This window comes from Zalophus californianus, chromosome 1 (assembly GCF_009762305.2).
Source record: "Zalophus californianus isolate mZalCal1 chromosome 1, mZalCal1.pri.v2, whole genome shotgun sequence".
Lineage (NCBI taxonomy): Eukaryota > Metazoa > Chordata > Mammalia > Carnivora > Otariidae > Zalophus > Zalophus californianus.
In genome coordinates, this window is record NC_045595.1 from 36,052,637 (window position 1) to 36,068,254 (window position 15,618).

At 38.6% G+C, this 15,618-nt stretch overlaps 1 protein-coding gene across 2 annotated transcripts in view; it reads right to left on the reverse strand.

The window, feature by feature from the left end:
- The window catches only part of TAFA4 (TAFA chemokine like family member 4), a 183,243-nt gene that overhangs the window by 19,655 nt on the left and 147,970 nt on the right, over window positions 1–15,618 (reverse strand). For both annotated transcript variants that reach the window (XM_027585373.2, XM_027585372.2), the window contains one exon: window positions 622–777. In XM_027585373.2, the coding sequence (XP_027441174.1) occupies window positions 622–777 (156 nt within the window). The remainder of the gene's footprint in view (window positions 1–621; window positions 778–15,618) is intronic.

Genomic DNA, 15,618 nt, shown 5'->3' on the forward strand with positions numbered 1-15,618 from the left:
AAGGTGTGTGCACCAGAGGCATCAAAAGGAATCAATCCCAGGCCTCTACCTACAACCCATCAACATTCATTCATTTTTTAAAAAACCCATTGGCACAGTACTCTGCGAGGGGATTTGGAGACAACAAATAAATGACATGTGATCCCAAACTGTTCTCAGGGAAGTTGCTCCAAAGGAGATGTTTTATAAATGTTTATTAAGATAGTAAACTAGAAATAAAGAGAATATCAGTCTGTAACATTAAAAATGAGGTGAGGAAAAATAAGCTGCTAATCGCTCTTGAGTTGAGAGCTTGAAATCAGGGAGAAAAGTGTATCCAGGGAAGCAAGTGCTTTGATGGATAAGATTTGGAAAGACAGCTGGGGAAGGAAAAAAAAAATCAAAGCATATCTTCCTGATTGTCTAGTGATAGAACTCCCTCATCAGGACCCCTTGAGAAATATCATTAATAACTTACCTGATGCACCAAGCAATGTGTGGAGTTACAATGATGTTCACTTTTGGAGCAACGCTAACCTGAAAGCAGCCTAGTTTTCTTTGAGTTGCAAAGACAGTAAAGGAGGTTGTTGGTGGTTTTACGTACTTTTGCAAGAGTAGAGAAACTGACCAGAAAGGTCTTACCTTCAACACAAGAAGGCTGAGCCCGCGTTGTGCCGGCAACCTGCCCTGGGAAGCAGGAGCACTTGACTGTTTGTGATCGCTCTTCTATGCGGTTCTTGTTACAGCACCTGTGGACAGCGACCACCTCACAGGTCCCTTGCTTGATTTGGTGGTGACCTGATGGATAAAACAGACCCAGTGCTGTTAGGAAAAGAATGAAACTACAAAGTATGTGAACGATACCATGACCACATTTTCCAGCTTCCTGCACCATGCTTAAGAATATTTGTAACTTTTTGTTTGGATGTCATTTCAAATATTTATAAGGTTGTTAAGAATAGTGCAAAAAATTCCTATAAACCTGTGGTAGACAGAAATTCAGCCCCCAGGACCTTCAACCCCTGGTATCACACCCATTATGTTACTTACCTGGCAAAACAGATTTTGCGGATATAATTTAAATCACTAACTGGGGGATTCCTGAGTGGCTCAGTCGGTTAAGTATCTGCCTTCAGCTCAGGTCATGATCCCAGGTGCCTGGGATCAAGCCCGGCAACAGGCTCCGTGCTCAGCAGAGAATCTGCTTCTCCCTTTCTCTCCCTGCTTGTGCTTGCGCACTCTCTCTCTCTAATAAATAAATAAAATCTTCAAAAAATAAAATAAAAATAATTAAATTACTAACTGGTTGATCTTAAGGAACTTGAGCTAATGTGCTCACATGAGCTCTTAAAATCAGAGAGAGAGAGCAGAAGGGGAAGTCAGATTGAAAACATGAGAAGGACTCAAAGCATCACTGCTGGCTTAAAGATCCGGGGTTCAAAAGGCAAGGAAATGGTGACTTCAGTCCTACACCCACAAGGAACTGAGTTCAGCCAACAAACTGAATACATGTGCAAGCAGATTCTTCTCCAGAGCTTCCATAAATGAATGCAGGCCTGCTGATACCTTGATTTTAACCCAGAGGTCAGACTCTGAGCAGAGAATCCAGCTACACTGTGCCAGACTTCTGACCTACAGAAACAAGCCACTAAATTTGTGGTGATTTGTCACAGCAGCAATAACTAAGACCTTTTATCCAGATTCGCTATTGTTAACATGTGACCCTCTTTGTCTTGTCATTCACTCTCTTTCTCATATCTTTCTGAGCCATTTGAAAGTAACTTAACATGATACCCCCTGACCCTTCAGTAACGCTTCAGTGGTTATTTCCTAAGAATAAAAACAGTCTCTTACATAATTACCAAAATCAGGACATTTGACACTGATACAATGCTATTTACACGATGCTATTACATGATCTGCAGTTTTGCCAGTTGTCCTAATAATGTCTTTTCTAGCCTTTATTCCCCTTGTTCAGGATCCAACTCAGGGACCTACATTGTATTTAGTTGTCACATTTCTTTAGCCTTCTTTAGTCAGAAAGTATTTTTTAGCCTTGATCTTTCTTAACCTTGACATCTGTCAAGAATACATGCCAGTTACTTTGTAGAATGTCCCTCAGTGGGTCCAATAGCCCTGGTAGAGTCTTCAAAGACTCCAACCCCAGCCTACAGCTTAAATTCAGTCTGATAACCCTGAGGCAGGACCACCCAGCTAAGACACTCCCAGATTTCAGATGCTGACAGACTGTGTGAAGTTATATATGTTGACTGTTTTAAGCTTCTAAGAATTGGGCTAATTTGTTACACAGTGATAGATAACTAATTATCATCTCTGGCTATAGCAGGATTGGAGAGACTTACCTCTGCTCTGATAAAAACTATGTAAACAAGGTTGTGTAGGCAATGTTTAGAAATTATTAGTAAAAGACAACCTTTTCAAGCACCCTCAATTTTCACATATACTATTTACATATAAATTGTTCTGTGAATTACAAGCAATCTCATCTACTCATTAAGACAGGTTTCCCCAAAGATTCCCAGGGGCTAATGCTTTGCTTGGTTTCTGTTGGTGGGTGCATGTACTTCAAATCACAAAACTAGCTTAAAAATCTGAATTATGAAATATTTTTAATCGATAAAACAAGCCCTTCCACAAAACTACGTCTATATTATTCTGAAAAATTTCTAGCCCTTTTTTCTATGTTAACTCTGGGTGGAAGCAAAATTCAATCACTGGCAAGAACAAATACTAAGGAAAAATTTCATTTGTAAAACACATAAAAGCAGAACCAGTACCCAGAGAATCAAGCCACCATCCTGAAAGTTTTCCATCTACTACAGAAGAAAGCATAAAGTGATTAAAACTATAAACCCAATTAAATGTACACAAGAATGCTGATTTCCAGGGCACCTGGGTGGCTCAGTTGTTAAGCGTCTGCCTTCGGCTCAGGTCATGATCCCCAGGTCCTGGGATTGAGCCCCCACCTTGGGCTCCCTGCTCAGCGGGAAGCCTGCTTCTTCCTCTCCCACTCCCCCTGTTTGTGTTCCCTCTCTTGCTGTGTCTGTCAAATAAATAAAATCTTTAAAAAAAAAGAATGCTGATTTCCCAAAGGTAGTTGCATACAATTGTAAAAAATAAATAAAAATAAATTGTAATTACAATGTCGGGAAAGTAGGGTGGGCACTTAGTGCTGAGTAAGCAGAACAGCAAGGACTGGGAAGAGTTCAAGAGGAGACCCTGTCTCTGGTTTCCAACTGCAAGTAAGCACCTTCAGGTCAAACGTTCCCTGGATGACTAGCCATGTGGGGGGGGGGGGGGGAGCAGGGTAAATTCATCCCCAGTCCTCCAACAGTGCCTTCCCCTGTTGGCCACTGTCACAGTTCGCTCAGCTGCCACAACAAAGGACCACAGGCTGGGTGGCTTAAACAACAGATCAAGGTCCTGGCCAATTCAGTTGAGGGCATTCAGGTGAGGGCATTCTTTGCAGCTTGCAACAAGCGGAAGGGGGCAGGGACAGAGTGCTCTGCTGTCTTTTTTTTTTTTTTTTTTTTTTTTTTCATAAAAACACTGGCTCTCCCAGATTAGGGCCACACCCATACCCATATGACCTCATTTAACCTTGATTTCCTCTTCACAGTCTCTGTCTCCAAATATTTTCATATTTGGGGGTTAGTGGTTTAACATCAGAATGGGGGGGCAAATATTCAGTGGAAATAACAGCCATCCTGCATTAATTAGATTTTCAAAGACCCTGAGAGTCATGAAGGCAGCACTAAACCTCACTAAGAAAATAAAAGAAATGCATTTTAGTAACAGCATAGTTGAGAAGTGATTGGGATATTTAATATTATAGTTGGATTAGAATTTTGCTATTTAGATAACCATCCACAAATGCAAACAGATTTTCTTTTCCTACTCAAATTTGTCTTTGAATAATCAACTTGTGTAGTCTAGGATTTTATTCACTTATATAACACGGACTATGATACCTCATTGATTTTTAAAATACAATGTTTTTCTCATCTTTAAACATTTCAGGTCTCACAACTGATAGTATCTTATCATTGTAATTGGCAATGCTTTTCTTAGAAATACACAAAATCGCAGGGTATCTCACAATTGATGACATCTTAGATTTGATAAAATAGGGTAGGTGGCAGGCACTGTTTTAAATCCTTTACAAATACTATCCTATCTGATCTTATAAAAATGCTACGATGTAGGTATTCTTTTTATTCCTTTTGTACATTTAACAAAATGTACAAACATTAATTTGCCCAAGATCACACAACTAGAAACTGAAGAGGGCAGATGCAAACCCAGGCAGTGTCTATTCTGTCACAGAATGCAGGGAAAGACAGTAACCAATATTTCACTAAGGGGAGCCAAAATGGCGTCTCCACCTCAGCAAACCACAAGATATGGTTGTTTCCCACTGAAAACAACTTCCCTACACAACGGCAGTGTGTGTGGGACTCCATACAAACAGTTTCTAGTCATTTGTGTACACTGGACTTTGGTCTTTGAATAAGAACGTGCCTCATTTCTTTGTAATCTATAGTTCCTGACACAGGAGGTAAGTATTCAGAAACAAGTATTTAAAAATTGCTCAAGGAATGATGGCAGAAGACAGGGATCCATTGTGGGCTAACATGCACAGAAATCACAGGTTATATACTTGGCTTGAGCAGCTCATCTTATATTAGGGTTCTCCAAAGAGAAATCTCGAACCAACATGAAGCAGGTATATACACATAAAGAGATTTATTATAAGAAACTGGCTCATGTGATTATGGAAGCTGAAAATTCCCAAGATTTGGAGGGTAAGTTAGCAAGATGGAGACTCCGGGGAGCCAAAAGTTTAGTTCCAGTCTGAGTCCAAAGGCTTGAGACCCAGGAGAGCCAATGTTGTCATACTAGTTGAAAGACTGGAAGGCTCAAGACTCAGCAAGAGCTGGTGTTTCAGTTTGCAAAGGCAAGAAAAGACTACTGTCTCAGTCCAAAATCAGGAAGAATTCTCTCTTACTCAGGGCAAGGTCAGTCTTTTTGTTCTACTGAGGCCTTCAGCCCAGTAGAATATGAAGCCCACCCACATTAAGGAGGGCAATCTTCTTTACTCAATCTATCAATTCAAATGCTAAACACCCTCAAAGAAACACACAAAATAATGTTTGATCAAACATCTGGGCAACCCATGGCCCAATTTGTTATATAAAATTCATCACCATAAACATGATAGAACTATGTAGTGTAGTCTTACTGGATGCGGGGAAAAACATAAAAGTTTTTTTTTTAAGATTTTATTTATTTATTTGACAGAGATAGACACAGCGAGAGAGAGAACACAAGCAGGGGAAGCGGGAAAGGGAGAAGCAGGGAGCCCGATGTGGGGCCCAATCCAAGGACCCTGGGATCATGACCTGAGCTGAAGGCAGACGCTTAACGACTGAGCCAGCCAGGCGCCCCAAATGAAAGTTTTTAAAAGAGACAAGAAGTTAATGACTTTCATGGTAAACTTAGTTCTCTGGAAAGGTACAGGAAGGATGCCTTGTTCAGTAAGATCACTACCAAAGAGTGGCCACTGCAAGTAAGTTCGCTTAAAACAAAGATACTTCTTTTTGGCAGCAGGAAATATTTTGGCTAGGGATTCACCTTGAAAACTAAAGCTAAATACATGTAAGTATTGAGAGTGAGAGACTATAGCTCAGACTTCTCTTATGGGATTTACCTTACAGGTGTGAAATGAAATAGATAAGACTAAGTTATCCAAAAGTAGAGCTGCTCTCAGAAGCAAAACTGGCCCAACAGAAAACAAAACACTATCCTCTTTGTGCTGTCTCTTCATCTCTGTCAGCTGCTGGGCCATTTCCCTTCCAGTTTTGTCTGGGTAGGTAGAAGGGAGGATATTTATTTCTATCGATTTAACCAATACTTCATATAGTGTACTATGTACAAGACACTGTTCTCTGTGCTCCTGGAGACAAGTAAGTGGGGAAACTTAAAATTGATCCTTGATTCCTTTCCACACTTTTTGACCATGCAATCAGGTTGCATATTTTTTTTCAGAAAAGGTGACTTAAAGTATTGTCAAGACTATAAAATGTAAGATGCCTAATTCCTCACTCACCTGAAGTTAACATGGACATCATTAAAAACATTATAATTCCTAGGGGTGCCTGGGTGGCTCAGTTGGTTAAGCGTCTGCCTTCGGCTCAGGTCATGATCCTGGAGTCCCGGGATCGAGTCCCACATTGGACTCTCTGCTCAGTGGGGAGTCTGCTTCTCCCTCTGACCCTACCCCCTCTCGTGTACTCTCTCTCACTCTCTCTCTCAAATAAATAAATACAATCTTTAAAAAATAAAAATAAAAAAATAAAAACATTATAATTCCTAAAACAATAACTTACTATTTTGGAATTGCTATAGAAGATGAATTAACTTTATCTGAAGAGTGAATTGCTTAAATGTTTATCTTTTTTTCTTATTAACTATGCTTTTAAGAAAAGTTGCCAACAGGGCGCCTGGGTGGCTCAGTTGGTTGAGCGTCTGCCTTCGGCTCAGGTCATGATCCTGGAGTCCTGGGATCGAGTCCCGCATCGGGCTTCCTGCTCGGCAGGGAGTCAGCTTCTCCCTCTGACCCTCTTCCCTCTCGTGCTTTCTATCTCTCATTCTCTCTCTCTCTCAAATAAATAAATAAAATCTTAAAAAAAAAAAAGAAAGAAAAGTTGCCAACAACGAAGGAAATGCCCATTCGTCCCAGTGAAGTCAGGGCCATTCCATTGTTAAAGAGATAAAATACAAAACCTCATTTGCAATAGAAGTTCTTCCATTGAAACTACTTGAAAGCTGATAGGGAGTCAGGAGGCATCAGATTAGGGTGACTTCATGCTACTATTTCCCTTGGATCCTTTTCCTTTTGTTCAAATCCCTTTTCCCCTTCCTCCTCCTGCCCAGCTCAAGAATATACACCCTTAAAAGGAAGCCTCACACTCCAGTGATCTTAGAAGGCATTTATTTTATTTGAGTGTGGTTTGTCTCTATGGCATTCTCAGCCTTTCTCCTCATGAAAGCACAACAGAGGAAAGAGAAAGCTGAAAAGAAGAATTCAGGGAATGAAAGCAGACAATGAGGTAGTGGCTAGTCATTGCCTTTGGAAAACATGCCTAGTATTCCTAGTTGTTGTTCTCTTATAATGCTCAACTCTCTCCCTCTATACCTGCCCCAACTTGGCTTTCAGTCAAAAAAGCGTTATGTCACAGAATAGATGTAAAACTATGGTAGCCACGGGACCACCAGCTGGACAATCTTGATAACTCACTCATGGAGACAAATATCTTCTGAGCCCATAGTATGTGCCAGGCCCTCTGCTGGCATTGAGGATAGAGCAGTAAAGAAGAGAGATGGCCTTTGGTCTCAACAAATAGAGACACCGAACAAAATATCTTGCAATACTCCCAAGGAGGAAATGGCCTTCTCCTTACCTTCTGTTGGCCTTGGAGTCAGAATTGCTGAGCTAGCATGCCAGCTTACAGACTTGGGTAATCCCACAGAGCCTCTCACTCTCATTTTCTCATCTATAAGTAGTTTATTATCTACCTCACATGATGGTTATGAATTTTAAAGTGCTTAATGAACATAGTGAGCTACTTGAAAAATGACAGATGTTGAATAAATGCCTTTGTTTTTTGTTGACACATTTATTCAATAAACATTTGTTGACTATTTACTCTATGCTAGCACATGGTAACAATGCTGAACAAAAAAGGCCCCCCAAAATCCTCTTCAAGGACTTTTCATATTTTAGTGATGAAAGAAACACAAAGCAGGAAAGGTACAATTTAAAATAGGGAAGGCCAGAAACTAACATTTGAGTGAGAAATTAAAGCAGTAAGAAAATAAGTCCTGCAGATATCAGAGGGAAAGAGGCTCTTATAGCTGGAGCTATGGAAGAGAAGGAGAAATTAATAGATGATGCCAGAAAGATAATGGAGGGTAAATGGGCAGATTACAAAAGGCCTCATGGGTCACTGTCGAGGCTTGGGCTTTTACTCACAATAGGATGGGAAGCCCCTGGAAATGATGAACTTAGAATGACCTGATCTAACCTACATTTTTAAAAGATCTATTATGATCAGAACAGACTGAAGAAGAGCAAGGATGAAAGCAGGGACATAGCACCTGCCACAATAATCCAAGGAGAGGTGATGACAGCTTGGACCAAGGTCACAGCAGTGGAAATGGTAAGAAAATGTTGGGTTCTGGATTTATGTAGAAGGTAGAAGTGACAGGATTTGCTGAAAAGTTAAGTTTAAGATGTGAAAGGAAGAGAGGAGTCAATGCTGCCCCCAAATTTGTTGACTTGAACACTGAGAAAGGTGGGGCTGTCCCTTAAATAAATAAGGAGAAAAGTAGGACCTGGGCTGTTAAATTTTAGATGCCAATTAGATTTTAACTGAGGAAGGTCAAATAGGCAGTTAGACATTTGAGTCTGGAGTTCAAGACAGAAGTCTGGTTTTAAGGTGGACACTTACTCACCATTGTAATACGGGATAGTATTTCAAGTCATGACACTGGATAAAATCCCCGACAGAACATTGATAGCCGGACGATTAAAAAAAAAAAAATGATCACTTACATGTTGAGTTTGGGAGCAGAGAAAAGGTAGCCAGTGGCCTAAATAGAACCAAAAATAAATGTGTGGGGGCAAAGAGTTGAGTTCAAGATGGCGGCATAGCAAGATCCAGAACTCACTTCCGCTCACAGACACAACAAATCTACAACTACATATGGACTAATTCCCTCTAAAAGGCAACTGAAAATTTAATGAAGAGAGCCTCCACAACAAAGGATAAAAGGACAGCAATGAGACGGGAAGAAGCAGAGACATGGACTCACCAGGAAAAAAAACATCCCAGACTTAGTGAGTCACAACCGGGAGGGATCACAAAGGTATGGAACTTTTTCTTGAGAAGCAAGGGATTCAAGCTCCACAAAAAAAAAAAAAAAAACGATAAAGGGGCTCATGTGCAGAATCACTTGACCTAGAAAACATCTCAAAAACACCAATTTGAAAAGCCCTAGATAAAAGGGTCCATTTACTAATCTTAGAGAGTCTGCTGGAGAGGCAGGAGACAACAAGGACTCTCCACAGAAACTGAGACACTGGTGGGAGCCATTTTTGTAATCTCAGTCCGTCTTCCTAACACCGGCTCTGAATGGTGTCATTTTGGAATTCTCCCTCTAACTTGCTAGCACCAGTGGGTGTGCCCACTGAAAGCCCCACCCACAAATGCAAAGAAGCAGTTGCTGTTGTACCCCAACAATGGGCCAGGGGACAGACCCACCCACCCAACATAAGACCACCAAAGTATTTACAGCAAATATTAATAGACATAAGGGGAAAAGCTGACAGTAATACAATAATAGTAGGGGGCTTGAACACTCCACTTACATCAATGCATAGATTATCCAGACCAAAAAAATCAGTAAGGAAACATTAGCCTTAAATGACACATTAGACCAAATGGACTTAGTAAATATATATACATTCCATCCAAAAGCAGTACAACACACATTCTACTCAAGTGCAAGTGGAACATTCTCTAGGATATATCACATGTTAGGCCACAAAACAAGTCTTAATAAATTCAAGAAAACTGCATTAATATCAAGCATCTCATTTGACCACAATGGTATGAAAGTAGAAATTAATTACAAAAAGATAAATGAACAGCCAGTAGGTCTTTGAACAAAAAAGAAAAAAAGACCTAGAGACAAATGAAAACAAAAATATGACATACCAAAATCTATGGGATGCAGCAAAAGTGGTTTCTAAGAGGGAAGTTCATAGCAATGGCAGGCCTACCTCAAGAAATAAGAAAAATCTCAAATAATAAGTCTAACTTTACACCTAAAGGACCTAAACAAAAACAAAAATAAACAAACAAAACAAACAACAAAAAACCGGCAAAACGCAAAATTAGTAGAGGGATGGAAATACTAAAAATCAAAGTTAAAATACATGAAATCAAGACTAAAAATACAATTTAAAATATCAGTGAAATTAAGCTGATTCATTGACAAACATGTAGCCCAACTAACCAAAAAAAAAAAAAAAAAAAAGACTCAAATAAAATCACAAATGAAAGAGGCAAAGTTATAACGGATACCACAGAAATAAAGTATCATGAGACTACTATGAACAACTGGACAAGCCTTCAAACTGGACAACCTAGAAGAAATGTGTAAGTTCCAAAAAAGTAAAATTTTCCAATATTAATTTGGGAAGAAATAGAAAATCTGAATAGACCAATTACTAATAAGGATATTGAAGCACTAATCAAACACCTCCCAACAAACAAAAGACCAGGACCAGATGTCTTCACATAAATTCTACCAAACACTCAAAGAAAAATGAATACCTATCCTTCTCAAACTTCCAAAAACTGAAAGTGGGTAAAGCTTCTAAAAACTTTCTATGAGGCCAGCACTACCCTGATACCAAAACCAAACAAGGACACCACACACACAAAATTACAGGCCAATGTTCTTGATGAGTATAGATGCAAGAAACCTCAACAAAGTACTAGAATACCTAATTCAACAACACATTAAAAGGATCATATACCACAATCAAGTGGGATTTATTCCAGTGATACAAGGATGGCTCAACATCTGGAAATCAATATACATATCACATTAATAAAATGAAGATAAAAATTATATGATCATCTCAAAAGATACAGAAAAGCCCTTGACAAAATTCAACATCCATTTATGATAAAAAGTCTCAAGTGGGTAGAGAAGGGACATACATCAACATAATAAAGGTTATATATAACGGTCCTACAGCTAATATCATATTCAGTGATGAAAGTATTTCCTCTAAGATCTAGAAGACAAGGATGCCCACCTTTTCCACTTTTATTCAACCTGTATTTTAAGTCCTAGCCAAAGTGATTATACAATAAAAAGAAATTAAAGACATCCAAATCAGAAAGGAAAAAAGAAAACCATTTGCAAATGACACACTATATTTAGAAAATACCAAAAAACTACTGGAACTAATAAATGAATTCACTGAATTTGCAGGATACAAAATCAACATACAGAAATTTGGGCATTCCTATACACTAAAAACAAACTAGCAGAAAGAAAAATTAAGAAAACAATACCATTTACAATTGTATCAAAAAGAATGTTATACCTAGGAATAAATTTAACCAAGGAGCTGCGAAACCTTTACATTGAAAACTAGAAGACAGTAATGAAAGAAATTGAAAACAACACAAATAAATGGGAACATGCACTTTGCTCATGGATTGGAAGAATATTGTTAAAATGTCTGTACTACCCTAAGAAATGTACAGATTAAATACAATACTTAACTAAAACACCAATGGCATTTCACAAAAGCAAAACAATTAATTCTAAAATTTGTACAGAACCATGAAAGACCCCAAATAGCCAAAGCAATCTGGAGAAAGAACAAAACTGGAGGTATCAGGCTCCCTGATTTTAAACTACACCACAAAACTATACTAACCAAAACAGTATGGTACTGGTAATAGAAACAAATTGATGAATGGAAAAGAACTGAGAGCCTATGAATATACAAACATATATAGGGACAATCTATAAGAAGGAGCCAAGAACACACAAGGGAGAAAGAACAGTCTGCTCAATAAATGGTGTTGGGACAACTGGCACATACGAAAGAATGAAATTAGACCACTATTTACACAAAATTAATTTAAAAATGATTACACTTGAATGGAAAACCTGAAACCATAAAACTCCTAGAAGAAAAAATGGGCACTAAGTTCCTTAACATCAGTCTCAGCAAAACTTTTGTGACTCCAAAAGCAAGGGAAAAATAAATGAGACTACATCAAACAAACAGCTTCTGCACAGCAAAGAAAACCATCATCAAATGATAAGGCAGCCTAATGGAATGGGAAAACATATTTGCAAACTATATGTCTGATCAGTTGCAAATATGTAAAATATATAAAGAACTCCTACAGCTCAACAATAAAAAAAAAAAACACTTAAAAAATGGGCAGAGGATCTGAGTTTACACTTCTTTTAAGAGGACATACAGATGACAAACAGACACACGAAAAGATGCTCAACATCATTAGGTAAATGCAAAATGAAACCAGAATGAGATAACACCTCATACCTGTCAGAGTAGCTCTTCTCAAAAAGACAAGGAATAACAAATATAACAAGACTGGAGAGGATGTGGAAAAAAGACAATCTTCATACACTGTTGGTGGTTTTATAAACTGGCACTGTCACTATGGAAAACACGATGCAAATTCCTCAAAAAATTAAAAATACAACATATGATCCAGCTATTCCATTTCTGGATATTTATCCAAACAATACAAAAACACCAGTTCAAAAGATATATGCACCCTTATGTTCACTGCAGCATTATTTCTAACAGCCGAGATATGAAAACAAAGTGTCCATCAATAAATGAATAAAGATGTATATTATACACAGCCACACCAATACGTCTGGAAAACTAATCAGCCATAAAAAAAAATGAAATTTTGCTATTTGGACAACATAGAGGGACTTTTGAAGGTATTATGCTAAATGAAGTAAGTCAGGGGGCGCTGGGGTGGCTCAGTCGGTTAAGCGTCCGACTCTTGGTTTCAGTTGAGGCAGTGATCTCATAGGTTGTGGGACTGAGCCCCAGCTTGGGCTCCTTGCTCAATGGGGCATCTGCTTGAAAGATTCTCTCCCCCTGCCCCTCCCTAGACACATGTGTGCGCTCTCTCTAAAAAAAATAAATAAATAAATAAATCTTTAAAAAGAAAAATACCATATGATTCCACTTACATTTGGAATCTGAAAAATAAAACAAATGATCAAACAAAACAGAAAGCAGACTCATGGAAACATCCAACATACTAGTCATTAGTTGAAGTGGAAGGTATTAATGGGCAGGTGAAATAGGTGAAGAGGATTAAGAGCTACAAACTTCTAGTTATAAAATAAATGAGTCACAGGGATGTAATATGCATCATAGAGAATATAGGCAGAAATACTAGAATAATTTTAGTAATAATGACAGATGTTAACTAGACTTACTGTCTTATAATGTCTTATAAGACTCATAGTTTTACAATGTATAAAAACATCAAATCACTGTGATGTGAAACTAAAACAATAGAATATTATATGTGAAATATATTAATAGGTAATGCAAATAAAAATTTTCAACTGATTGAAAGTCAAAAAAAATTGTATGTTCTAACCAGCATACCCCAGTCTCTTACCTTGGTTTTTAAAATACCTAAAACTTCCCAAGCTTAGCAGTTCTAATTAGTCTTTAAAAACTTTTCTTCCCTTATCACTCAAGTCCTATTCTAAGGACTTGCCCTGCACATTTTTCTTAATCAAAAGTCTATTTGTTTACCATTCTCTACCAAGAGTACCATCAATTAGAAGATACATATATTGATATGAAAAGTACCATGGAATAAATGCTGAGGGGACCTCATCATTAAATGACCCTTGGTCTTTTGAATGCATGACATAAATGAGAATACACACACACACACGCGCACACACACACACAGCTCCTATTTTAATTATAATACAAATCTCCTTTTAATTAACAACATATAACTTTCCAATGTTATATTTAGATACCAATACTTTTTAGTGGGCTCCTCCCTTATTTCAGAAGGAGTCCATCCAACTGTCTGTTATGGACTGCAATGTACCCCTCCCACCACCAAGGTCACTTGTTGAAGCCCTAAACTTCAAGGGACCATATATGTGGATAAGGCCTTTTCAAGCTAATAAAGGTTAAGTGAGGTCTTAAGGGTAGGACACTAATCCAGAAAAACTGGTGTCTTTATAAGAAGAAATACCAGACAGGTGCCTCTTCCTCCACACAGGCACAGAGATAAGATTACATGATGTCACAGGGAGAAGGTAGCCACCTGCACACTAGGAAGAAAGTCCTTACCAGGAAACAAATTTGCTGACACATGGATCTTGGACTTCTACCTTCTAGAACTATGAGAAAATAAATTTCTGATGTTTAAGCCACCGAGGCTCTGGTATTTTGTAATGGTGGCCCGAGCTGACTGTCACTTACTAATTCTAACTTTACAGAATGAGAAAAGGTGACACACTTCATTTCAAGGGGTATTATACTAACAACATGACTGGGTAAAACAAATCATTTGGGTTCACTCATGTTTCTGAAAACATCTCTCTCCATGTATGCATGCATCCCATAAAAATGTTTTTACAATCCATTACAGAGCATTGGGAAATATCAAGTAAAAGACATGATCTTTGCCTTTAACTGTTGGTGGTGTGGACCAAATCTGCCTTAGTTTACAGCAACACAGATTACTACAATACCAAACTGTATTGGAGAATGGTCTTGTTCTTAGGAAATACATGTAGTTTGCTGCTTACTTACAAACACTTCAGAAAAAAAAATGGCAAGATAGGCAGATTTTTAATTGGTAGTTCTAATATGATAGGCTATAACAGGTGGTCACTCTTGCAAGGGATATAAAGATGTTCACTGTAGGGCGCCTGGGTGGCTCAGTTGGTTAAGCGACTGCCTTTGGCTCAGGTCATGATCCTGGAGTCCCGTGATCGAGTCCCACATCGGGCTCCCTGCTCAGCGGGGGGTCTGCTTCTCCTTCTGACCCTCTTCCCTCTCATGCTCTCTGTCTCTCATTCTCTCTCTCAAGTAAATAAATAAAATCTTTAAAAAAAAAAGATGTTCACTGTACATTCCTTTCAACCGTTCTCTAGATTTTTTTTTTAAGATTTTATTTATTTGACACAGAGAGAGAGGAAAGAGCGAGCACAAGCAGGGGGAGTGGCAGGCAGAGGGAGAGGAAGAAGCAGACTCCCCACTGAGCAAGGATCCCAATGTGGGATTCGATCCTATGTAAACTACTATTACAAGAAATAACTAGAAAGCATTATAGAGGGACAGACCCAAGCTGCCTCTGTTTAAATAGCTACTCTGCCATCTCCTGCGGGGCTTTCAACAAGTGGCTTCACTTCTCTTTGCCTTGGTGTCCATATCTGCAAAATAACAAATTTGCAGAGTTTTGATGTAAGCATAAAGGTAATATAGAGAGTGCTGCTTCGCTACCATTATTACTGCTATTCTTATGAACTATTTAAACAACTACTAAACTGGGAAGATCTAGAAAAAAATATAAAACTCTGGATGCAATTCATTTTTTTAAAATGAATTTTTAAAAAATTATACTTCTCATGGGGTGCCTGGGTGGCTCAGTTGGTTAAGCGACTGCCTTCGGCTCAGGTCATGATCCTGGAGTCCCAGGATCAAGCCCCACATCAGGCTCCCTGCTCGGCAGGCAGTCTGCTTCTCCCTCTGACCCTTCCCCGCTTTCATGCTCTCTCTCTCATTCTCTCTCTCTCTCAAATAAATAAATAAAAATCTTTCAAAAAATTATACTTCTCAGAATAAGGAAAAAAATAAGTGCCCTTTAGAAGCAAAAAATCAGCATTGCAAAGGCCGCTTACCCAACTGATACTCATTGGAGATCTGAGATAGTCAGCAATCCTTGTTTTAATTTTTTCCATGCTGGCACATGAATCCCTTTTTTTCCC